At 39.7% G+C, this 27,094-nt stretch overlaps 1 protein-coding gene across 1 annotated transcript; it reads left to right on the top strand.

Annotated features, from left to right (window-relative positions):
- Nucleotides 1-18,305, top strand: castor1 (cytosolic arginine sensor for mTORC1 subunit 1). The gene is made up of 9 exons (XM_070833701.1): nucleotides 1-285; nucleotides 6,057-6,127; nucleotides 9,456-9,649; nucleotides 10,262-10,397; nucleotides 12,884-13,007; nucleotides 13,547-13,663; nucleotides 14,148-14,230; nucleotides 14,826-14,920; nucleotides 17,255-18,305. Exons 1-9 carry the CDS (start codon nucleotides 173-175, stop codon nucleotides 17,324-17,326), a joined length of 1,005 nt encoding a protein of 334 aa, XP_070689802.1. The 5' UTR covers nucleotides 1-172; the 3' UTR covers nucleotides 17,327-18,305.
- Nucleotides 18,306-27,094: the final 8,789 nt, after the last annotated feature.

Genomic DNA, 27,094 nt, shown 5'->3' with positions numbered 1-27,094 from the left:
TTTCGCCTTGTGAGACGCGCACGGCGGGACGTGCTGGTCGTGTTCGTCGCCAATGCTCATCATCCAGGCCTTTATTTAACATTTGAATGATATCACTCAGCTAGGGGAGGCGTTTTTTTGTACCGCCGCATGCACACACACAGTGGAGTCTGCACTGCTCGCAAACGACATTATGGACTTGCACATACTGGACCACAGACTACGGGTCACCAGCATATCCAAGAATGGGCTGGTGAATTTCACACACCCCCTGATTAAGCTGATATTTCTCCGGAACAGGACACGGTAAGAGGACTCGCTGATCGGGGCTCAGATGTTTGTGTCACTCCGGGGTGAATCAGCCTGGTAATCCAGTACGGATATGTGAGATAACCCACAGCGTCTCCTCATTCACTGTTTGGCAGAGCCTTTCCTGGGCTGTGTTGCCTGTGCTTGCCCTGCTCTGCCTCCATGAATGATATACTGCAATGCATGTAGCAGTGAGGAATTACATCAGTTTATGACTGATTGGAAAGATCACAGCACATGAGCCGAAGATATGATATAAATTTGTGTAAGGTTTTCTAATGATTTATGTTCTATGTGCACCAAAACCTGCAGCAGTATAGTTTACACAGAATTCCCATTGACATGCATAATTTTATAGTCCTGTAAAATGTATGTGTATGGCTTTTCACTCACTGTACAATACACTGTGTTTTGGTGGAACCTTGTTTCTCAGCACAAACCCGACCTTTGACCTCCTTTGCCAAGACCGACATCCAGTTTGCAAATTATCCGGATCTCATGTTGGCATTAGTACCAGTTTTCAGTTAATCCCTGGATATCCTCCCATTGTTATGTAATTGTTTATTGCTCTGGCTGCCCCACATATGCACGGCTAGAAGAAGAGCTCAACATCTGTCTCAAAGCTGCCCGTGATGCAGGGTCAGCTTCTGCTCTCGGGTCAAGTCAGAAAGAAGTTGCACTATCGGGGAAGATGTGTGACGTCTCGAGTGTAGATATCACACTGTCCTCGTGGATTCGCTTATCGTGAGGATCCTTTGAGTATCAGCAACAGAGCAGCCCTTTAATAATCAGTAGGCAACAGGACTAGCCCATGTCTGCATGACTTGGGCATGACCCTGAAAAACATTTATTATCCATTTTGCGTCAGCTGACATAGAGAAATGTAGGTTTGTCAAGTGCCTCACATCTGTTCACGCCTCGCTGCATCCAGCAGCACTCATTTATCTCAGAGTATTGGGCAATACCGTAGGTTTTGACATGTCCATACCAGACACAGTGTGTCATGATGACTTTCAACAATCACTGTACTGTACATTAGCAGTTATAAGGTTCAGGCCAGGAAGTTTGACCACAGAGTGAATGTACATTTTTATTTCAATAGGCTCTATGAAGCTCACGGGGAAAAAAACAAGTAGGCTGAGTCCATAGTGAACCAGAAAAAGCATGCAGGCTGCACTTCCTTGGATTAGCAGTCCTTGTCTGTTTTTCTGTTTGTTGTGCATGCTTTGGAGTTATGTCATCACACCGCTCTGTGGATGTGTTTTTGCCTCGTATTTCCTGCTCTTTTTCTGTAGCGGCGGTTGCTTTTATATTATGGTTCCGTCTGGACAAACTATAGACAATGCAGATTGGGGGAGTGGTGAAGAAGATTGAGTTCATGGCGACTAAAAAACATTCACGGAGGAAAAACAAGCCTGATTGCCTCGAACGGTTTCAGACATCTCCCTCTTTCAGGCCCCTGCTATTCATTAGAGAACAACTCCCTGAGAATGTGCACAAAGTGATTTGAATGCAGTCCTGAGCAGAATTTTAAGGAGGTTATGACTTCCAGGAGCCAGGCTCATCCCAGATTGTAAGAACGTTTATTTTCCTCCAACATCGTCTGACACAACTGAGACATTAAGACACCTGCGCTGCAGAGGATGAAAGTAGTCAGAGACTTTGCCTTGTCTAGAAATAAGAGCCCTTATTCGATGAGAGACAGCACGGCTACTATCAGCAACACTATTAATCTGTGAAGGTCATGTTTACAGTATATTGAGATCCTATGTTTTCAAGAGCATAACGATATGAGAGAGCGCCCTGAAAATTGAGAGCATTAGTTTTCGGTCAGGTTGAGGGTTTAGAATAATGTTCGGACCACAAATAAGACTAAATACGTGCCGGAATGATATGGAGAGGTTTTACGATAGAGAATGATTGTGGGATTTTGTATGTGTATCGTTATGCGCCCTTGAAAAAGCGTATGCATGTCTGTATCAGCCATGTAACGACCTCTATTAAACACCCAGTGACGTGATTGAATCCTTCCATGTTTTTTACTCACAAATGAAATATGGAGCATGGCCCAGCAAGCTGTCTGTGGTCTTGCATTGTCCTTAGTTGTTGTGTTTATGGGTGTGGTAATAATCAGAGCCCAGTATCAGCCCAATATATCGGTCGTACTGTACTGTGGATGCAGCCCTGCAGGCTCCACACAGTCCTCCTTTCTTCTCTTCAGCGACTCCCTAACGAGAGCATGGGTTGGAACAATGCCTCAGCTGAGCCAGCAACCCAATGGGGAGTTTTCCACTTGTCTGCCTCAGTGATCTGTCAAGGTGGGGGCTCTCGCTCCCCTCGTTTACACAAGGCTGCCCCCCTCCAGCCCCCACCCTCTAACAACAAGCTGGGATTTCTAGAAGAAAAAAAAAAAAACCCAAAAAACTCCTCATTGTTCTGAAAAAAGAGGAGCCTGTGAGAATTCTATAGCTCAGTTTGTAGGAAGCTGCGAAGGTAGCTGATGGCTCAGACGATGGGGTGAGATAGCTGGAGGTTAACTCCTCACAGTTCAACAACATCAGTTTGCTTCGCTCTTATCATGTTTCCTCAGCTGGAGCATCAGTTGCAGAGACCCTCACCGCCGCTACCACCCATTGCTTTGTGCAGCTCGATCAAAGTCCAGACTCCTGTTTGCTTGATTTCCATTTTCCCCACTCGGCCGCTTCCGCTCTACCTGTTGCTTCCTCGTCTCTTTTGGTTATTTCCCTTCTCCTCCTCTTCATGTCACGCTTCAATACAGGGAGATTGTTTTTCGAACTCATTACCACCAGTGATCACACACGGGCTATGTGGCACTGGTGGGGAGTGCTGTACAAACATGTCTGATTAGTCAATAATCACTGAGTCTATGAAATGTCAGAAAATGGTGAAAAAAGCCCATCCTGAGTACTTAGAGCCCAAATTAACCAACAGTCCAAAATCAAAAAGAATATTCAAATTGCAGATAAAAGCACTTGTGCATGTTTAATAATTCCAATAGATTATGGAATTGGGGTTCTCTCTGAAAATATCTGTAACTGTTCAAAACCGATAATCCGGCATTCACACCCAGCTGACTGGCCTGGTGTTTGGAGGGCAGAACGGAGCCGTGGGTTTCAGTTTTCTGTCACTTGAGCAGCCAAATGCAACACTATCAATGTCCTCCAACTGAGACTGTCTAACAATGCATCTTGCAACCTCCATATTCAAATGATATTACATCTCCTATGGCTGGCTTTCCACTCCACCTTCGGCTGTGACCGAACAATTATGCACATTTGGTCTCTTACAGGGTTGAACAACATGTCGTACAAACTAGTTCTGTTTGAGCATAACCAGAACTTTAAATGTTGTGTTTTCTTTGGGTTCTATTTGTCCTCCATTTGTCTGTTTTTCCCTTCATGTGTTGATGAAGAGACAAGAACAGATGGAACAGAAAGCTTTGTTCACGGGGTACATTAGGTGGGTGCCTGGACCTGCATTTTTGTCCAACATTTATTCTACTAAGTTCCACTAAATGATACATAACAATATCTTACTTTCGTTGAGCAGAGAGGAAATCGAAAAGAAAGTGATTCTGTATTTTTGCAACAAAAGATATCAAGTCCATTGATCCACTGATTGTAAGCAAAAGCAACCTAACTTAGGCTGTGGGAGCGATGAAGAGGATTTGAATATTGATTGTAAAAAAAAAATTACTGGCAAATTAATTTCCCAGCATGCTTGTCAGTATTTTCTCATGAAGTGTAGACAAGCCATCTCATCTGCGCTTCACAAACAGGAAACCAAACAAGCACAGTTGCCCTATAGATGGATTTCCCTCAGGTTGCTTGACAACACACAACCGAGGTGTTGCTGGGCCTTGGCTGCCTTGCAGGTGCAATATAAGAGCTGTCGTCCAACAACACACTACATGTGATCGTTCTCACTTGCAGGATAGATGCTTGGCAGTGGCTACCTGCAGGAAACTGCGAGCTGGGGAAGGTGAAGGGTCAACAGGAAATGGGGGGGGGGTATTATAACACAATGGGCTTGCTGAGCTTGCTAGCACAGCTGATAGTTAGTATTACAGTGTTCTCTCACTGTCTCTCCCTTTGTTTCTCAGTGGGGTGATTGTCCCATCTCATGGCAGGGATTACTTTTTGCTGAGTCAGGAGTTTGGCGGTCTCGCTCAGGCCTCTACTGTAATAGCCTCAGCTGACTGATAAGCAGAGGAAGAGGAAGGTGTATCACCACAGGGATGTTTTAAGAAAACACGAATATGTTGCGCTTCCGTTTTGGGATTTAGAGAAAACAAAGAGAGCTCATCCATGTAGAAATTACTTGTATCTTCCCTCTACCAAAATGATTTCAATGGTAATTTCAGTCTAAAGCCGCTATGTTTGAGTTTTTATCAAAGAATCAAATATTCTCTAATGCAGTTGCTCCTCTTTTATACTCATGATTCAACGAGGATAACTTTATGCTTCGTGCTATTCTTGGAAGTGCTCCAGTCACCTAACATGAAAATTAACTCGACTTGTACTTCAAGAACCCTGCACACCTGAATAAGCCCTCCCACCTTCCCAACTGTCAGGTTGTCAGGAACAGATCTTCTCCAGAGAACGAAAAGGTCACAACAGCCTCAACCTTGAAGCACTCAGGGGTTTGAGTTTAGAGAGTACTGAAAGTTTAAAAAATGCCTTAGGTCTGGACTGGCCAATGAAGATTGAACACAGGCTTGTCAAAGTTGCCATTGATGTCAAATTGAGGATGAGGCTATGGGGCAAGTCCACCTACAGGGTGACACAGTTGTTAGTTCTCTCTTCCTCCAGGTTGTCTAATGACTCAGTTCCGTCCTAGTTTCCATGTTTGTGCTGTTACACTTGCCAAAGGTATTTCTTTCTATTCAGAACAAGAAAATGTAAAACATTTCTCCAATACAGAAACTTGATTTCAAAGTATATTAGTCTCACAAGCTGATTCACCACCCAGTTCTGTCCTCAACCAGTACCAAATCCCATGGGCCTACTTCCTTCTTTCACAAAGGCAACATTTAATAGAACTGAACACTGTGTCCAGACAGAGCAACAGCCTTTCAAAGCAAATGCTTTTGGCCCCAAGCCTGATGAAGATGCAAATACCAGTGGCGAGAGAAAGGATTGTAAATTGTAATCAAGGAACTTAAAGGTTCAGTCTTGTAGAGAGCAACATGATACCAGCTTTTTTTTTTTTTTTCTCTTCTTTTCTTTGGACATTTTTAACCTCAGTGGGCTTTATCAGTGGGATAAACTGCATTGTCTTTTCAAATATTTAACCAAGGTGGCAGCAAAAGTAACTATCAAAAATGGTGGAAGACTCAAAGCCTGCAAAATGCAGATCTGGATCTGGATGGTAGTGGTGCAGCGACATTTCAGCCAGTTGTAAACTTGATATTCAGCAGTTGGTAACTGAAGCAGTGCCCCAGTTTGGTATGTTACCCACCATTTGCTATAGACAAAGGAGTGATGCTGGCATAACGCTGAGCTTGGGTTTGTGCTAATTGAGTGACAACCACACATGAAACCAGTGCAAATTCCAGAGAACCCTCTTTGCTTGGTTCCTGGTAACTGTTGAATTGACGAAAACCTGACAATTCAGATGAATAACACAATTACTTTACTCTCTTTCTCTTCCCTCTCTGTCTCTTATCATCTGCCTTTCTTTTTTTTTTTTTTTTTCAATTTCCAACCCCTTGTCTCTCTTCATCTGTGCTTCCTCTCTTGTTTCAGATGTAAGTTTTTTAGTCTGACGGAGACACCAGAGAACTACACCGTCGTCCTTGACGAGGAAGGATTCAAAGGTAAAACATCCTTGTGCACAAATACCTTTCATCACTTACCAGGCAGGGGTTTGTCCCACCACACTCTGATCACTCTACCCCCAACTGTACACTATATAATGAAACCATTAAGCATGTTCTAATCTTTCTAGTATATTGTTTGGCAGCTAGAATACGGGAAATGAATGTACCTTGACTTTTCTACAGAACTGAAAATGATGCAAGGCATGCACTAGTGGACGTCAACCAAAAGAAGATTTATTGAAGCTACTGCCAATGTCCAATTTAGAAACATAAAGGGGAAACACACTAATTTTACACTTCAAGATCAGCTTACTAGTCACAGGCAGTACTATTCAGCCTGTGAAAACAGTTGTATAATCTCTTTTGTGGCTCTGGAGGAGCTTTGTCAAGTCTACAATAGGCCCCCGGTGATGTCATCAGGGTTATCTTGGCCTGGGTGTTACAAAAGGGGGGTATGGATTTTGACAAACACATTTACTACGCAAGGAAGGCCTAGAAAAGATGCTGGATGGATTTGCATTGTGGGAACTTAAGCGGCTATTTTGGAGCTTGACCTATAATGGTGACTAAAAATGAGGAAATCTTGACTTCCTCCAACTTTATTGAAATTGTGGGGGTGCTCATTTAATAAAGAGAAAGCAAAATAATAAAGCTTCTGTACTTTATTGTTTGTTTTCATGGCGATGTCAACTATTTCGTTCAATATTTATGAGTTGTGAGTATCCTCTTCAGAGTCCAGTTTCCAAAAATCAGGCAAATTGTGTCACTTTCTGCATGAACATACCACTAAGTTTAAAACATGCTAAGGTAGTAGCTCGTGTGTTGTCTTGAACTGGGCCACAGCACTTTGTTGTTTTACCAGTCTAATGTTACTTCCTTCCTTCCTTGTTCCCTTCACAGACTTCACAAGGTCGGATGGGCGTATATGTGACCATATGATCTCGAAAATAAACTGTGCAACTCAGTTTTTATGCAAAAATAAGTCCCTTCAGTTTAAATAAAGCAGACTTCAATTTTTTTTTTTTTTAACTCCCTTTAACAATAGACTGCAGATTTGCCTAAGTTAACTTCTGGAATGAGAAAAAGTGAGTCTGAAAATCTGCACAGCACTGTTAGACCTGTTGCCTCTCTCATCCCTTATGTGGAAAGCATCACAGACGGAGGGTTGATTGACATAAGAGTGCTGTCTGCATGCAGTTTAGCCTTTTAGTCTGGTCCTTTTACACAGATGTAGTTCGAAGACATATATCGCCTGCGGGTGCTCTGTTTCTCTCCCTGTCTCTTTCGCTCTCCTTCTATCTGAGTGCCTATTTTAAGAGGTGAAAGCTGGTGTACCGAAGCCACATGGGGCCGTCTGTGACACATTATGCCAACCAGAACAGTGGCTCTTTGAAGGGGAGTAAAGAAAAAAGGAGTATTCACAGCAGGAGGTAGACACCATTTGGTAGTGTTTTTAGTTAGCTGAATAGTAATGAAACCACAGCTAAAAGGTTCCATGCCTCCTCTGAAGATTTGAAACTTTAAATGAAGATCTGAAAACTGCAAAAAAAAAAGAAAATGAATAAAGTTTTCTCTCCTACTTAGCATTCAGGAGTTCTTTGCTCCGTCGTACTAGTGGAGCAGTCTATGAATAGCTAGGAAGCTATTAATGTATTCATGATTTAGACCTGTTATTAATGTGACACTCATAAACAGTTGGGGTGCGCACCTCCCTAAGTTTTCAAGCCAGTATCTCTGTCTTTCAGCTTCTTGTTTACTTCCTGTTTCGACACCTGTTTCCCAGATGGCTGCCAGCTCCCGCTTGAGGCTTTTTTTGTGAGACATGGAGTGAAATATCCTGCTTTTATATTTTAGCTTTGGCCGTCACAGCCTCGTCTGAGGGATCACCCTGGACGAACCCCTCGTACCACCTTCGATGAGCCTCGCGTCTGAGCGCATAAATGCATTTGTATCAGGTCACACTCTGTGGCCAAGTATGCCGTGCTGGTGTAGGTGCTGCTGGCCTCTCCTCGGCCTAGGTTTTACTTGTGTCAGTGTGCAGTATAAATAGCAGGGATGTTTTAGGTCTGCTTGCTGCAGGAAGAGACAGAAGGTGGGGTAGAGGAAGTGTGTGTGTGTGTGTGTGTGTGTGTGTGCGTTAAACTGTGCAGCAAACGAGAGGAAATTGTTACTTAAAGCTGTCTCATAGTTTTCACCTTCATGAACATCAAGATGCATCACTGGTAACATAAAATTGTGATGAGGTGTGGCTATTGGACACTTCATTGAAAAGGGGCTTTTACTTTGAAGTTATGAAAGCACTATTGTAGTTGCTTTAGAAATGTTGCTAGCATGTCAGTCTCCTATAGACTGTATACAGTGCATCTGTCACAGCCCTTGTGGTTTGTTTTAGCAAGTGACTGTTCTTCCTCTTCCCTGTTGCATTTTTGCTGTGTCTGGGGTATTCTGACTTTTTTTTTTTTTTTTTTTCAAGACTGTCATGTTTTTGGGGTTGTATGGCCATCCAGTTCTTGTGAACTCGATATATGAGGAGGAAATTTCTTATAATAATGGCCATAATTTCAGAATTCATATGCTATTTATGACACAATTTCACACAAATGTTTAATGAAATAATTAAATTAGTCCAAACAAGTCCCACCGTTTGTCCTTCCTTCTGTCTGTGTGTTACCTTCTTCAAATTTGACATAAATGTCCATTTGGACTCAAGGATGAACTGATTAGATTTTGATAGTCAAAGGCCATGGTGTCACAACACCATTTTCGGCAGTGACTGGAATTCATAGACATTTGTGTGAAATGTTGTCATAATTAGTGTAATAGAATAAAATGATGGAATGAGGACATTTTCTATATAAAGGTCAGCTTCACAGTGACGTCATAATGTTTTGCAAGGACACTTTTCTGGCCGTTATTCTACCCCAAAACTCGGGAACAGAAAGAGTGACTGTGACCATATTTCACATTTGGATGGATACTGAGTTGGTGACACTAATCTTGGGTCTGGACAGACTTGGATGTAAACTGCAACCTGTGATTTGAAGGTCAGTCGACAGTTAAAGGGGTACTTAAGTATCGCAGTATTGCACTCCCATAAAGATTTGGGAATTGCAAGAGACAAAAAACTAATTCTCAAAATTGGTGGCGCAAAGGCTGAGATAATCTGTTTTTAGTCCTTACTATGGGTCAAGTTCCAAAAACACTGCATCCTACATTTCCCATAATTCAACCCAGTAGCACTATGATACATCATCATAAAGTCATGCATACTATACGTATGCCCACTGACTCACAGACCAACTTTTCTCTTCTTGACCCCGCTCAGAGCTCCAGGCCTCAGAGCATCTCAAGGTAGAAAGCTCCATCTGGCTGCCACTCAACGTGGTCTCCAATGGCAACGCCTCCAGCAGCTCGCAGGCAGTTGGCGTGACCAAGATCGCCAAGTCGGTCATCGCCCCTCTGGCCCAGCAGCATGTCTCTGTCTTCATGCTCTCCACTTATCAGACCGACTTTATCCTGGTTTGTCCCATCTACTTAATTCGTTTTACTTTTCTAGCTTTCGCTCCACTTAATTACACTCCAGTCTAATCAGCACTCACAAGTATCTTGTTAATATGAAAGATCACTGCTGTATAATTTAGAGACATCTAGAGCAATTTTCTCGATGTATGGGAAAAAAAAAAAAAAAAAATCCGGACCTCTAATCTTGCAGTAAAGCCTTTCACCTACTAAGCTCGGCCAAACAAAAGAAGCCACAGTGTCTGCATTTTGTCCACTCACCAACTTTGCAGTTAAGAAATTAATTCCCAACAGAGCTGAGGGCACTAAAAAGTTAGTTGATGTATTACATGTGAAAGTGTTAAGTGGGCAAAAATAGATAACACCTTGACAGACGTTTGTGTCAGCAAGTATATTAATGTTCGACACGCTCTTTGAGCTCGAGCGTTCCCTTAAAGTGAGCCAGTGTTATGCCCTGAACCGACATGACATATACTGACCTTGTATGGCAAATGAACTCGTTGTAGACTATCTGCACATAGATAGAATGTTGATCGAGACGTTTATACATATTTCACAGTGCTTCAAAATGTCTCACAATCGATTTTTATCTTCCACATTTGTGTTGTGTAGGTGAGAGAGAAAGACTTGGCTGTAGTCATCAGCACACTGGAGGAGGAGTTCAATATCTACAAGGAGGTGGGAGGAGAGTCTGTCCCTATGCATTGCCAGGATGTTTCCAATGGCCTCCAGAAGAATGGCAAAGAAGGTAAAGTTCACAGTGCTGTTTAGTATGCACTCATTTACCTCACAGACATTGATCGTCTCAGAGGATGGCGTTAAGACCCACTAGCGCCACCCTCAGGTTCTTTGTATTAAGTGGAGATAGTTTCATTACATAGGAAGTGATCTCAGTCACAGGTCACATATCAGATAGATCAGTTAAAACCGCTGTTTAGAAGACTAGTCTAAAAAAACCGCTGCATGAGAAACAGAGGTCACTCTGGCATTCTGCTTACTAAGATAGAATAACCTTTCTGTAACTTTACATAAGGCAGTCACATTTAACAGATACAGCAGACATACAGCACATGCAAGCGTATGGTTTAAACATGAATCTTCTATTATTGTACCACTACTTTATATATTTATATACAGTAAAAAAAAAAAAAAAAAAGGCACAACTGTCGCCTTTTCACATTTCACATTTGTTGCAGAAAATAAATGCTGTTGAATGATCACTTCAGAAACCAAAAATGTAGCACAAGCTAATTTTAAGTTATAAGCCATCAGGTAACCAGGTGTTTCCCCTCTAAAACTGTGTAAAACAGGCATCAGGATTATGTTGCTCGTGCTCTGTAATCAAACTGTGGACAAAAGCAATGATTCAACTACAACAAAACAAGTGTTGAAGTGCATCAATGCACCCAGTGTGAGTTCTGAGAGCATTTTTGTTCCTCCATGATATTATTTTGCAATCAGTGGTGCTGCCACAGTGCTCGGAAGAGAAGGAAAAAATTATTAATGCATAAGAAAATGCATCCTAAGCATGGAATATTAAGTTACAGAAGCAGGAGTTCTTGCCTGTAGTTAATTCATGCCAATGCTGGCATTTTGTGCGTCATTTTGAAGAATGAAATTAAATATATATTTATACTCCAGCAAGAGGAACCTGAAGTTCCAGGACATCTAATGTGCTTTACAAAGCCACGCTTGACTTAAACAAACAATACAGTATATGACATAATATAATGAAACAATGCAAACAGGGCAGGTCCACACTCGGTTTCAAACGTAAAGGAACATTTGAACTGCACCGAATTACTGTGTCCTTTTCATTAAGTTATTTTTACATCACCATGAAGTACAGGACGTGCTGTACAACAAGGGCAGGACAGGCTGAAAACTTGTCTCCTCTTTCACAATCTTTCTTATGTTTGCATCTGAAAGATGTCAGCTTCCTGTCAGCATCTAAGAAAAACCTTATGTTGTTGTTTAACCTAATATACACTACTCACAAAAAGTTAGGGATGAACCTAAAATGCATTCTAACCTTTCCAGGTGAACTTAATGTGACCTTCTCTAAACCTTTGAATGCACATGTCCAACTGTTCAGTGTTTCAGTACTTTTTGCACAAGTTGCTGTTCTCTAACAAGAAGCTTAACAGCAAAATTCACAACAGGTTTGATCCATGAATCGACCAATACATTTCCTGCTTCAGTTAGAATTGGTATTTAAACAGTCCTCCTCATCATGCTGTTCACATTCTGACATCATGAGACCAAGACGACACCTAACAATTGATCAGCAGCACCTCGCCATTGCGAGGCTTCAAACAGGAAGTCCTCAGACGGAGGTGTTCACTGAGCTTAGAGGGTCACAGAGTGTCATCAGGAGGTTGTAACAGTGATACAGAGACTGGAAGAGTCACAGAAAGGAGAGGAGTGGACGTCCTTTGGCCACATCCCAATTTATTGAGACACTGAACATTTTTTGTTGTGGTATACCTACCACTGTTGTTAGCTTTTCTTTCAATAAATTGTTTAAAATGAAGAAATGACCATTCCATGTTTCTACTTAAATGCCCTACTTCCATGATATAATATCACTGTCGCATGAACTTTTTCCATTTTCCATAAATTTCACCTGAAAGTCGAATATCCCTAACTTTTTGTGAGTAGTGTATATGTAAGACTGGTTTGGAAACCTTTCACCCATTTGCTGTGCGTTTGTGTTGTGCAAAATTCAACCTGCACTGACTTGACAAACTGTAGCCACAGTAGTGACGACTTTCACGACTTTCATCTGAATGAGAAGATAAAATGCAGTTGTGAAAACTTGACAGGACAGAGAGTTTCAAAGTCAGTGTGTCACACTTTGAAACCACTGATCAAGGAGAAAAACTCCTTTTCTAAGCTGTGTTTGGGCTTATAGCCAAATTCAACCACACAATGTTGTAAAACAGTTGAATGAGTTGAAATGCCACAAGATGGAGATCCACTGATTTACTCTAAAACTCAAAAAAAACAACCCCTCTGTCATTGTTTGGAGTAACCCTACTTTATTTTGAATTGAAATGGTATAGATAGACAGTGTATGCCAAGGAAATGTCTCCAAACATTATTTATTCAATAGAAAAATATAAGAAACATAACACTGAAAACTATGAACAGTACCTCTGTTGTTTAAGCTTTCATTTTGCAAACCGCCGGCTCAGCTGTTCTTACAAACTAACACTGTTCTTGCTCTTCCAGCCATCAAGCCTACAGTTCACCCGGTGCTGATCCCTCAGAACCATTTCTGTGTCATGTCTCTGGACCCGGACACACTGCCATCCATTGCCACCATACTCATCGACGTCCTCTTTTATTCCAGCAGGTGAGAGCGCTGCTTGCTCCCGTTGCTGCAGTAACTCTCTAAACCACAAGGTGGCAGCACGTGATCCAAAGTGGACAGATCACTGGCTTGTAATGTTTGCAGGTTTTATATTAAACATGGCAGATAGGCCACACGGGTAATTATTTCACATGGGTTTACAGTGCACAGATGTTATTTCTGAAAACTTGAGTGTGAGATGCGCGTAAGCCCAGATACTGAAAGCATAAGGGATTATTGTGAAGGCAAAATTCCATACAAGATTGTTTTTGTTTGTTTTTTCTTGCTTTCTTTTTTCAGTTTTCAAATTTTAACGTGTTTTTGATTAATTTTCTTTTTAATCCAAAAACTTGAATTTACAAGCCATGTGAGGGAGAAACACTTCATATAACTGGAATGTTTTTATTCCTTTTGAATAACTGTTCTCTCCTTGACTTTTTTTTTCCCCATTCTTGACAACTAAGTGTGACCTGATGTGTTTATTATTATTTATTTAAGTCAATGTCTCTAATGTCTGACTCAATGTGTCATTTCCACTACAGTCCTAAAGAGGATGCACAGTCATCTCCCAGCCAGGGCCTGGACTGCATCAAGTTCTTCTCTTTCTCCCTCATTGATGGCTACATCTCACTCGTGATGGACACTGAGGCGCAGAGACAGTAAGGATTCTTGATTGCTTACACTGACTCAGTCCACCTTTAATAATGTGCGCTTGTGCTCCATTCAAACGCTGCAATGGCACAAACTGCACTGAACAGGACAAATAAATAAACGGCATTCAGCAGTTTTAATTTAATGACTTGCAGTAAGAGCTGGTTTGGGTTAGTAAAGGAAGTCAAAGGCTAGTTTTGTGTCTTGATGCTTCTTCTCATGTACAGGTTACCCTAGTCCTGATGTTGTTTGACAACTGTGTTTGAGCCGTAACACCTCTATGATGATACTCTGTTCTGTTTAACATTTTTAATGCATTTGCTTCATTTTTGCCCTTTTTTTGTTGGGTCATTGCTTTGCAGGTGTTCTGGTGTGTGTCTGTCTTTGCAAGCAGTTATAAGAGGGTATTCTCCTGTCTGTGTCTGAAATGGTCTTGTGCATGTTTGCACTTTGTTGCTTGGTAGAAATCAGTGCTTGATCTTTGTGCTCTAGGTTTCCTGCGGATCTACTTTTCACCAGCTCGTCTGGGGAGCTGTGGAGAATGGTCCGCATCGGGGGACAACCGCTAGGGTTTGGTAAGGACACTCCCTTCTAAATAGCTCAAAACATAATAATTCAGTGTCATTCAGTATATGTAAACATCTAAATAGCATCATACAGAGCAAGTAAAGGATGTTAATCACGTGGTTTCACAATGCCTGTAAAAACTTGTCAATGATTTGCACTGGCAGCATCTTCTTGTGACACAGAGCAGACGCTATAGACTGCAGTCTATAGTACCAGCATCTTTAAATAAAACCTTATGTCTGCTGTTAATAAGAGATTGAAAATAGCACTCAGGTGATTTGAAGTCGGCGTTAAATGTGTGTTTTTTCTGTGATTTATTTATTTTGTAATACATTATTAATTATTTTATCAGCTGGGGTGGAAGCTATGTAAGGGATTTTGTTATTTTTGCATAAAACCTGTGAATGGGACCACCAGGGGTGTTAGTTCTGTTATCTTGTGTCTTTCCATTAGATTTCTTGTACTCGTAGTCAGTAGTAAGTTTAATTCACATGCATGTTCACTTTTACTATGCAATTAAAATATGTTACATTTGGCAGAATTACATCTTTTAATGACTGCGGTACTAATTTCAGTGTATCCCCCCCCTCCCTGTGTTTTTAGATGAGTGTGGTATAGTTGCCCAGATATCTCAGCCTCTGGCTGACAGCGACATCTCTGCCTATTACATAAGCACCTTCAGCTTCGACCATGCTCTAGTAAGTCCAACATCTTCACGTCATTAGTTAGCCCACCACCATCATTGTCATGGAAGTGAAAACTTGAAACTCAATACATTTGTGACTCAAATAAACTCTTAGCCCACATATGTAAAGATTTCAGGTTTGGCAAGCATTTTTAACATCTCACCTCATTTTGAGTCTTTGCATTAAAGCATGTCTGTTTGTGGTAACCAAATGAATCGAAAGAAAGGTATAAAGTTGTCCTTAATGTCCAAGTTAATTTAGAAACAGATAATGATTTGTGTCAGATACACTTAGTTGTGAACAATATCAGTACATTATTAACTTGTCAGTGCAGTTTTTATGAGGAATGTATAGAGAGGATTTATGGAACTGTTTAAATAATACTAAAGATCTGTCAAATTAAGTGTTCTCCCAGCCATCGTGATGTAACAGGTTAATGCATCGCCTAATGTTAAAATCTTTTTCAGCGAGAAGTAATTGAACTAAATCTCAGTATATCTGTAATAAACTGTGGTTTTTTTTTGCCATATGCAAATTTCTATCGTATGATTATATGTATGTGATGCTGAAACTGATCACAGTTACTACGTGGCTTCTCGATGCTAGTTTTGATTTTGTTTTCCCATTTACCAAACAATGGTTGATTTGAGTGTCTGTCAGTCAACTTAGTCAGCAACTTCTGCCATCTGTGTTATCTACCAAGAAGAGTTTATCTGGTTCATTTGCTAGTTTCTACCCAGAAACTTATCGCAGAATGCTACTTACCAAGTAGAAGCCAAATTTCCCTCCTACATCATTATGATGGATTCATTATTTATAAGCATCCTTCCGCTGTCAAGAGATGAGAAAACTGTTGTCTCTTCAAATGTCCAATCATATCTGGGTTATGTAGACTTTTTAGTGGTTTCACCTTGAGTCTGTAACTGCTGACTGATCTTAGAGCCTTAAGTAGAAGGCTCTGTCTCTTTCTCGTCACTATGCCCTAGCCATTAACATTTCTGGGTTAGGGTGAAAGGGGTTTCTCAAACCAAATTAGGTTAAATAGAATGAAATCTAAAACCTTTTTCTGTAGGGAGTGTGCACTGGTGATGAATTACTTTTGTGGAAATGAACGTGTAACTTACTTTTCATAGCTGTATCATGCAGTCTAGCAAGTCATTGAGCTTCTCTTCGTTTCTGTGGAGTTCTATGATTACCAGTACTGGGTGGGACTAGACGGGCACGATAATAGCAAACACCATTAATAAACTGGCCTCACAGTAGATTCCACTTCTTCCAAGATGCCTGGTAAATAAATGCAATCGTTAGTATAGTGAAATAGTTATGTTTAATGTCATTAGAAACTGTAGAGAAAACTGTGTTGTATAATTAGTTTTTGGTATGATTACATCTGTAATCCAAAAAGGAAAAATTTAACAGTCAAAGACTGCAAACATTTTTACTAGTTTAAGTACTACTTTCAGATTTGCAAATCTGGATTTATCAGATCCACTGCTCTATAGTTGATGATGGATGGATATTATCAGCCTGTTTTACAGCCTATCAAGTTGTTAATCCGTAGGTTTATGGGCAGCCTTCTTTTCATTAATCCATAATTTTGTTGGAAAAATCAGTGGAGCAAAATTATTGTAAAGAGGACGAATGAAAAGGATGGAGGTCATTTAGAAAGCTCTTGACAGAAGTAGTTGAGGCCATTTCCTTGCACGGAATGAAACAAAGCTACGTCACTAGAACATGTGAAACATGATGGGAGGTCACTGTCTGGCTCATGTTTCAGTGAATTAGTCAGAATCATTTTATCTTTCATAAAGTCGAGGGGAATTTCCAGTTAATGGCATGGAAAGAAAAATAGCAAAACACTAATCTGTTTTTCCAACTTTGGTTATATATTTAGTTCTGTTATGTTTTGCCACTTGACTCATTTCGGCAAAGCTAATTGGTATGTTTTGTGGCATTCAAAGAGTGAAATCCACAATTTTTCATTCTGGCTCCACTCTCACAGCTCTTATTAACCTTGTTCCAGAGAAAGCTCTAATAAACCTACTGTATACACGATGTGCCCGGTTGGCAACTACTTGGTGAACATAGTTTAGCAGCTAAAGAATCTGTTATTTTTCTCAGGAGTTGGGGTAGACCAAAAACATAGCTAAAAGGCTAAAAGGACAGTGAATATTGGACTTATTCATCTCCAAATGAATGCAAATGGTGTTCAATGTCTGCTAGATGTGTAAATAGGCAACTGCTTGCTAGCATCTTCACCATATCAACTTTATAAGGTGATGTTGTGTTTGCTGCTTGTTCTGTCAAAAAAATCTATTAATACTGCTTCAACTTTCCTCTTCCAAGGTCCCAGAGGAGGACATAGTGAGCGTGACAGACATGCTCCAGCATCAGAGGAAAGAACCAGCCTCTAGTTGATTTCTGAAGTCCTGCCTGAGCTGGATGATCCTGGCTCAATGTGCCACCCCTCACTCCAACTCCAGAGGCCAGAGGTGGCAGGCCAGCAGGAAAGGAGGCTAACCCTGTGCCTAGACTAGCACTGCATTGCCAGCAGTATTAACTTCTACAAACTTGCCATGACCACCAGAAGCACTTCTCTATGGTGTGCGCACACAGTTTGTCTGACGCCTCTGTCTTACCTGTCTAAGGGCAGGAAGCACTGAGTCAGAGGGACCCACAAGCTCACGTCAAAATGCACAGTCACTCCTAAACACACACACACACACACACACACACATTCAAATTCAGAAGCAGAAGCACAAAGTCAGACATATGAACATGTATGATGGACTCTTTCTCTCTGCTACAGGACTTGAGATCTTGTGGTTCAGTTGCTCATAATATTATTTTGCTATTTACAGCAGAAAACACTCACATAATTTCACCAGTGCTATAAACACACAACTTAGTCTTCCAGTAATGTTTATATCATAATGCCATGTGTCAAAACAACTTTGGTTTTCTGTTGGTCAAAGGCCATTCGCAGTTTTCCTTTTTATGAAACCTGAAGCTTGAAGTTTGAAATGCAAAGGCAGTTGTGAGAACGTTGATCTTATGATAATTTTCATGCAAAGGAAGATTGAGAATTTCTATTTTTTGACAACAGGTCTCACAACTTTTGGTTTGAGAAGAACATGCGGCTAGTTCTTAAACATTAAAACGACTACAAATGCTGTCAAGCAGGACAGTAGGCTTGGTCTTTTTTTTTTTTTACTTCTTTTTTTAAGAGGTCAGCATTTCTTAACTATAGTATTACCCAAGGTCAATAACACTATGTCTTATTTTTTGTTTTTTGCACAATGAACCTTTTAATTTAGCAAATATCACTTAGACATTTTCTTTGGTACAACTACATTTTGTACAATTTGAAGTAAAAGTACTCTGTAAACATTTGTAATTTTTGTGCTGCTTCATTCAATAAAGAATATTGAAAATATGCACTCTTTGTTGACTTCTTAGCATGAGCCAGTTACACTCTTGACGCATAACTGCACAGCTGTTCCAGTAAATATTGACTTCCTCATCACAGGCTCGGAGAAGGATTTAAAAAAAATAAAATTCAACAGACGCAGGAGTGACAGAAGTGTAACAGATGACCTCCTTGACCTGACCTGAAATGGTCAACAAAATGAAAAGTCCTAATTAAGATGAATTAAGTGATCAAATGTTAATGAATTTCTTTTTTAACAATAATTCAAGACTTTCCAACTTCTTTTTACGTGTGTCCACTTAAAACAAAGCAATGTCTACTGGTGGTTTAAAGCAGTATGAAACTGTGAGTCCCTTGCTGTAAACATCTCAGGACCCCTCAATTTCATCCTTCAACCCCTTTGTGGGACCCTCTTGTGTTTTATTCTACAATGCCATGAAATATACAGAGTAGACAATGAAATGGCGTATCATTTAGTGTACTGATATTTGCACTTTGTATGTGACATTTGTTGCACTATGAAACTGCATTTTATGTGTTATCACCTTTTTTCCTATTTAGGAGTGTTTGTTAAGCCTGTCGACGATGCATTATCTGGGAGGAGAACAGGAAGCTTTGAAATCACACCTCCAGAAGTCTGTGACAAGCAGGAGACTCTGTCTTAAAAAATGTCATCATGGAACTTCGTCATACCTTCTATTGCGTGAGATTGTGTATGTGTGTGTCACCGTGGGTGGGTGGGCGTAGCTGACTGAGCACTCCAGAGACAGTATATATAGTCCAGTTTATCAATGAAAAGTATCTTGTAAAGTTTTAAGCTAATCATTCAATTCTGCCACTATGGGTCATAAACTCAATGGACTTTTAAGGCGCTATGGTAAATATCTTTATAATATTTTTTCGTTGTGCATTCAAAGCTTTTCACAGCAACATTGTTATTTTTGATGTGTTTAATAATGCACTTAAGTATTCAGCAGCTTACGTTAAATGTCCTAGATGTAGTAGCTTACATAATGACAAGACACATTTAATTTTATGAATTGTGTTTCAAGCAAGGTTTTGTACAGTGCTGGGGTTTGCACTTAAAAGGACTTACAACCTTTTTTTGGTGCCGACATGTTGATGTTAAAGGATTTTTACACGGAATACAGTAGAGAAAGAGAAAGCAAACAAGCAATTGTCATCACAGCTATTAGAGGCAATGTTGAATAAATCAATATTTGCTGAATCTTGTTGAATTGTTCAAGTAATGTGGCTCTTTCCTGTTCTGTGTTTTATTGGCCTGTGACCCCTTAAAATGAGCTCAACTCTTAAGCCTAAATTCAAAAAGAAATCCACCCTAGAAGCAGAAGTAGATTTCATTTTACCTCGTACTCTGTGTTACATTCTGACTCACTTCTATCCCATGATGATCTTTTATTAGTATTTATCTCGATGCTCCTGGAAGTCCTGTGGAGGCCAGTGTTTCCTGCTCCAATTGACACCAGCTGTGATCAGGACTTAAGCAGCGCTAAGTCTCTCACAGAGCTATTGAGACACCAAGCAAAGGAGCTGCTGGATGAATATGTAAGTACCACCCAGTTTTTTGTCATTTATACCAGGTATGATATATTCCTTATGCCACTTGTTGCATTGTTTACTGTAACCATGCACAACACTCAAATCTTTGAGAACATTTTTTCACCAAGTGCAATTTGATGCAAAAATCATTTAACGTAGCCACTGGTCCATAACCACCTGGATCAAAACTCCTATTAGAGCTCACCGTCCTTGCACAGCTGTTCGTACAAGAGTTGTGACATATCTTAGTTATCTAGAACACTATTTTTGTTAGAATTCATCCTCTACGTCTGCCTTTTATAGTGTCAATGTGACCTCATGGGTGTTTGTGATACCATAGCTGATATATTTGACACGAAACATCACCAACCAATCCCACTCACTCGTGGTGCTTTGAGGATTTGGTTGCCGTGCAAAAATAGATGTACACTAAAGCCCCTACTGAGTCAGCAAAATACTGTAGAGATAAAGACGTTTCATCACATCCATCCACACAGAGAGTTTAAAGCTGCACTAAACGTTAAAGTTGTAATCCTTAAGGTTTTGTTACTGATTGTTTTGGTGATACTTGTAGTATCTGTACTTGTAGTACTGCAGGAAATATTGTTTGGGTAGCTGTTTTGTCATAAATACAACAAAAGAGCAGCTGCTGTGTCTGTTTACAGTGCAGCCAAACAAACTCACTTTGCTTTAATAAAGAATAAAGAAGTCAATCAATACTATTTTCAGTGGCAACCTGATTTCATATCACCTGTAACTGCAAATTTTGAGATATAATTGAGTACATTTTCAAATGTTTCACTCACCCTTATTACTTGTGCTGATCTGTACAAAAAAAACTAAAGAATGTTGGTGGTTGGTGGTTCATATTACCACTGACACTGTGTCTTCAGTCAGAATTAAAAAAAAATATTTTACGATGAAAACCTTCACTCCACCTTATATTTAAGGTTAATTCATTTCTTCCTTACAGACAAATGTTCATGGATCCTTCAGTACAGTTCCAGATGATGTCCCTGATTCCACAATATCTGGTGTTAACGTGTCTGAGAAGCTGCAGAATATCTACATCAAAAATGTACTTTTTTATTTGCACATTTTAAAGGTGGAAGAATATCAGAAGGACCTTCTCATCAAACCAGAATCTGTTGATCTGTCACGCGTCAAGGGTGGACTTGACCACCATTTAGCTAAAATACAGACAATTCTCAAAGACATTGACTCAGAAATGCCTTTGCCAGCAACGCCAGCCCCACCACAGTTATCCCACGATCATAGCTATGCAAAAAAAGAATATGGATGGGGAGTCATAGTCTCACTGAAGGACTGGCTGGCACAAGTGCTGCAGGTACTTGCAAAGGAAGTGTGTGACAAATAGACAGCAGGGATTCAACGCTTTTAAAAAGGAGAAGCCTGAGGAAAAGACCCTGATGATGTTACCTGGTATTCTTGTCCCCATTGTGTTTAAAAAATGTTTAAGTCCCGGTATGATCAGAGTGTAGAGCCACATAATTCAGAGATGCTGAAAATGTACTTTTTCCTTCATTCTTCACCAGAGTAACATTTTCATATAACAGCTGCCCATCAGCACCAGAATCCCACTGGATATGTGCTGTGGATATCAGCATGTTTTGGGTCAAATCTTTTCAAATGTTGTAGTTGCTGCAAAACCAGGTGGAAAATCAGTGTACTGTGCGCCATTGTGGCTCATGCAGATTAGAGCCCAACCCCTCTACCCATTGGAAGTAACTATAACCTTTAAATAAAAGACCTGCCGGGCATCTTTTAATTAATCTAATTCATATACATAAAAGTTGACATTTATGGATATCTATTTGATTCAAATGTGAATTAAATTCCAGTAGACTGTGATGTAGCATATTTAGTAGTTTAGTACTAGTATACATAGTATATTTATTTAATTATTTATTGATTGTTAGTGACAATTGTTGTTGTTGTTATTATTATTATTATTATTATTATTATTATAGTGATTGACAACAGCACTTTATTTCATATCAATAGATATTTATTATTATTTATTATTACATGTAAAAGCAGGTACAGTTAAATATGTGAAGAACAGATACATTAGGAGCTTGTGAAGAGGCCTTGCTTCCCATCATTAACAGCTTTTTTGTACATGCTTTTCCATTCATTTCAGTTCAGTGTTTGAGTTAATCTGTTACTTATTTATGAATTTAGTTTTTTGTATTTTCCTGTGACACTGGTATAGATTATCTAGTGAAAACAGGGTCTGGATATGTGCACCCATTTGGTACTTTTTGATGTCACTAAGAAATAATAAATGAATGCTTTATTTGTTATTCTGTATGATTTGATGTCATACATCTGAGAAGGCTATTCACTGGTGAGTAGTGGGGAAAGAGTATTTGGCAGCTTGCTGCGAGGCTACAAGTTTGTTGTTCCTCATCTCGTTTCTGCAGCTTAAATTGTTTTTTTTTCAATTTCTATTTATTTATTTCTGAATTCCACAGCATTAATTTGTGCCTCTGTGTCATTCATATTTTTGTTATTAAACACCACTTTATGCACTGACTCCTGACTGCTGATCTGATTATTCAACACCTCTAATGGTCATATACCATTAGTCATATACAAATGTGAAAGGCAAGGTACATTACACACAAAATAAACTCTTTCTAACATACATCTAGGTCCAAACAGCAATATTGACTATTTACACCCAGGTGCAAATACTATTGATGGGTACTGACACCCGGGTGCAAATAGCATACAATATGTGTGTGTCTGTGTATACAGTACATAACCTCAGCCTCTGTTGTAAAGTCCGTATTTTTTATGACTGTAATTAGTATTTCTGATCATTAAAATTAACAAAGCAGTTCACCAGATTACATAATATTTTGTATTGGTTTACTTTGCTTTGCTTTTTTATTTATTTAGCTAAAAAGTTTTTCATCACAACAAAAGTGGAACTTTTGGACCACTTATTATCAGTCCTACGTCACGAAGACTTTGAAGATATAGTTGGACTGAAACAGACTGACATGAAAGTATATTGTTGAGTTGAGGTTGGAGTCACACCTACGCACAGGAAGTATTGTGTCAGTGGGATCAAAGCAGGAATGAATCAATCATAACGTTCTTATATCATTACAAAAGAATTCGATAAACATTTGACGTACATTAAAAAAAGTTGTTTGTCAGAGTGAGTGTTTAACATTAGATTGACGTAAAGATAAGTTGGTTCCAGAGTAAAAATAATTGCTTATGCAAAATACAAATTATCTTATGCAAGGTATATAACAGCCAGTGATTTAAAAAAAGCAATGTCCTCTACCAGCAATCCAAAATCCCAAACCAAAGTTCTGCATTTTAGGAGCAACCAACTGGTTAGTTAGTTATTTGCACTTGAAATAAGCAAAATCTCACGACAGCTGTCAAAAAAATCTTTAATCTCAATCTTCAGCTTCATTGATTTGCATCATTTCCTTGAGTGGAAGTGACAAAGAGCTACGCGCAAGGTGTTGACCTGTCAAAGGAACCCAATCTTGAGAAGTTTGCCACTTTTTCATCAAAGGATATGGCTAAGTGAGAGATAAGGGAAGCTTATCTTCAGCACTTCTTTCACACGCGTCTTTTGAGAGTTGTGCAAATATAAAAATGATCTTGAGTGATCAGTCCTTGTCATATATGAAACTAGAGAATGAGTTTCAGAATGAAATGCAGAGCAGGTAGAGTATACCGTGTAACTTACTTTCTTCATTCATTAGAGAGCATGATTCTCTCAAATTTTCAAATTCATGGGATTAAGAAAGTTGTCATTGCGCACTTTTAGGTTTTCTGAAAGTGATGTGCATCTGGATGGTGATTCAGATGCAGAGCTTGGATGCAAGACATGGGCCAAAGAAACATGCTGCTGGTGTTTCATGCAGGCTGAAAGAGCTAACAGTCCTCACCAAAAGTCTGGTTGAAGCAAGCTTGACAAGTTTTGTAAGTAACATAATACTACGAGTTAGTGTGTGTTTGTCAAGTGTGGAATTTTTACCTCAAGGCTGGACATTTTCAGTTCTGCAGAGGGATGAGCACAGTCATCTTTTTCAAGCCGTGGCCGTTGATGCAGCTCCCAATCACTGTGCAGACATGCAGGCAGTGGTAGGAGGTTGTATTTAGATCTCAAAATAGCAATGTCGCAATGTAAAACCGAGTCCATCACAAGTATAGATTCTGCAACATTGTTCAACGTTGCATTTAAGTACAGAAATAGTAGCAGTAAAATGCATGTAAGAATCAAAAGTACAAGTTTGCGTTATGCAGAATGACCCATTTGAGTGTTAAAATAGCATTTACTGGATATGATATGATAGTGAGATACTTAAACTGACGCAGTACTTTAATGCGTTAATGTTAACAAATTCTGACAACTTTATGCGTTGTAGACTTTTGATGTCTGAGAATTGCATAACTCTGTGATGACATCAACATTTTTTCAGGAAACTGACTATATCAGTAGAGATAAATATAGTAGTATTTCTCCAATTCTCAATGTGGTGGAATGTGTAAATGCGAAAAAACATCAGAAATTCTAAAAACTGTTTTCTTGAAACTTATCACAGAGTACACGAGTACTGAGTATATGTACTTATTAACTCTCCTTGATTTTTATATTCATTTATGTTATTTTATATTATTTATAATATAGCTCTGGTCGGTGTCTGAAAGACCTATTTTACTTAACTCCATAACTCCTTGCATCAACTTCATATGACATATTAATGTCTGTGTGTTGGATGACTCAGTGTGTTTTTATTCAGTATTCTTGTCTGTGTATTTAAATCCAAAATGTGTCTTGTCTTTCTTGGTGACATTGCAAGGTGCTCTGCAGAGACAAAGTTTCAGAGATTAATAGCATATTTGTGATACAGTGAGATTACAGATTACTCGATATTCTATGTGATGAGCAAAGCAAAATCTCCCAATTAAATTCACTATTGGTCTTCTCTTCCAGGACGAAGCCAATGGGAAGCACCTTGGCACCTGGCCCTCAGGCTTCCCTGAGCTCCAGGTCCAGCAGAACTCTCCTCTCCATGGGCCAAAATGTCAGTGCAGCCTCCTCTTCATGGCCCAAGGCCTGGAGAAAGTCCTGGAGGACCAGAGGAGCAACCTGAATCCCGAAGACCTTTCACTTCACAGGACGCTCAAGGAAACCATTTCCAGGGTCAACATGCTCGCAGCATGTGTGAAGCAAATCCTCGGAGGGGAATGCCCCCAGAAGCCGTCCCCGCCCAAAATGCCCAGGCATGTGTTTGAGAGGAAGCAGTGGAGTCACACTCTGCTGAAGACAGCTAGGGACTACCTGGACTGGATGAAGCATAAGGCCACGGTCCAATTCCAGGTCAAAAGGAAAAATGAGATAAAACATACTGATGCAACACCTCTGAGGTATTTGGAGGGGAGTAGATACGTCTTGTAGTTGCTAAGTTTGTGATACAGACATGCTTACATTTTATGGCAGCTTTTCTTCAATAGTAAAGATTTGATTTCAAGGTTTGTTAATGCTTATTTGCAATGTGTACACCACGTTGACATGCATTTGGCACATTTAAAACTTTTCACTTTTCACACTCTGTAGGAATGAAAAATTAGTTTAAAGCAATTTTCAGCAAGATGTATTGAGTAGATAAAAACGCTGATTAAATCAGAATTTCAACTGTTTATTAGACTGGTATAAGTTAGATAAGAAGGTTTACACCTTATAGGCATATCAAACTTCTCATGAAACTCTTGACAAGATAACAAGTGTACTTCCCCAAATATCTTTAAGCTATATCAGAAATTACTTTGTTCAAATAAACTTGATACTTTTCAGCAACTGACATCTTTCCCATGTGACAGTCATTAATCAACTTGCCAAAGAGGCAAATGAAAAGGGGCTCTAATATATTTCTTAATTACGACAGTTTGTTTCCTCAGCCTTCACGATGATTAATTGTTTTGCTCTGGCCAAATATCCCTTGTGAGTGCGGCTGTGTTGCCTGAGGTAGAAAGAGAAGCTGATAAGAATCGCCTTCAGAGAGCCACCAGCGTGGACTCCAATCACTGTGTTCCACTGTGAAATGTGCGGACAGATGGACAGTGCACGGTAAGGCAGATAAGTCTGTCAAATTCCCATCAAAGCAATGCAAGAGAACAACAACACTGTAAGAAAGATTAATGTGGGCCTCGTCCTCTTCAAATTAAGCGCTCAATTAATATTCAATAGAGGTGGGTATTTTGTGGGCGCTTCTGATGCGTCTCCGTGATTCTGAAAGTCAGCAAAGTTCCCGAAATTTTACATAGTTTGGACAACATGAGCGTTTCTAATCATCTAATAACTGTGTACTTTCCTACACATTGAAGAATATCATGGAGATGCTAATGTTTTTTTATTTGTGAAACACATTTTTGAATGCTCTGACTCTACCTTCTGTTTGTACAATATTTCCATTAATATAATGCACTTGGGCTGAGCTTAAATTTCTAGAGATTTTCACTTGGCACAGCTTGATCATGCAGTACAGTTTCAAAAACCATAAGTTAACTTTAACAAGCTTAAAAACACACTATTTTCTTTGGGCCTTTGCTAGCTTCTAACTATTTAGCATGCCCCATCACACCCCTTGTTTCAAACTACACACTCTGGTGCTGAAGTGCCCTTAACATCTGTAACATTAAAGAAATTCTGAATGCCAACATTTTTATAAAAAGCATGAACTATAAGCCATTTCATTTCACAGTCACTTTTATTAAATAGCACTTTCATACGCATGCAATATACACAGAAGTAAGGACACATTCTTTGCTGTTTTTAAAAATATTCAACAAAACATGAAACAGCTGTTCCTTCCTGTAAAATGAAGCCTATTGGATGACGTGAAGTGAGTTGAAGAGGATTCTGATGGATGAGCTGCCTGCTATTTAGACCTGATGATCATCACGGATGAATGTATGAAGCGTTCTATGCACTTATGAAGTGTAAATAATCAAATCACATACAGCATTTGTCCATTTTGAGGTTCGTCTTGGATATCTCCATCTCTTTGCCCCTCTGCTGCAAAATTATCCAAGACGGCAGTTCATTTGCAGAGGGTCTCTTCTCCGTGCACCCTTGGGTGTCAAAACGGCCCTCTGCTGTTCCTGTACTTCCTAAACCGGAGACCGAAGTCAAACAC

This window comes from Pempheris klunzingeri, chromosome 7 (assembly GCF_042242105.1).
Source record: "Pempheris klunzingeri isolate RE-2024b chromosome 7, fPemKlu1.hap1, whole genome shotgun sequence".
NCBI classification, from domain to species: Eukaryota; Metazoa; Chordata; class Actinopteri; order Acropomatiformes; family Pempheridae; genus Pempheris; species Pempheris klunzingeri.
This window is presented reverse-complemented; position numbering and strand designations above follow the sequence as displayed.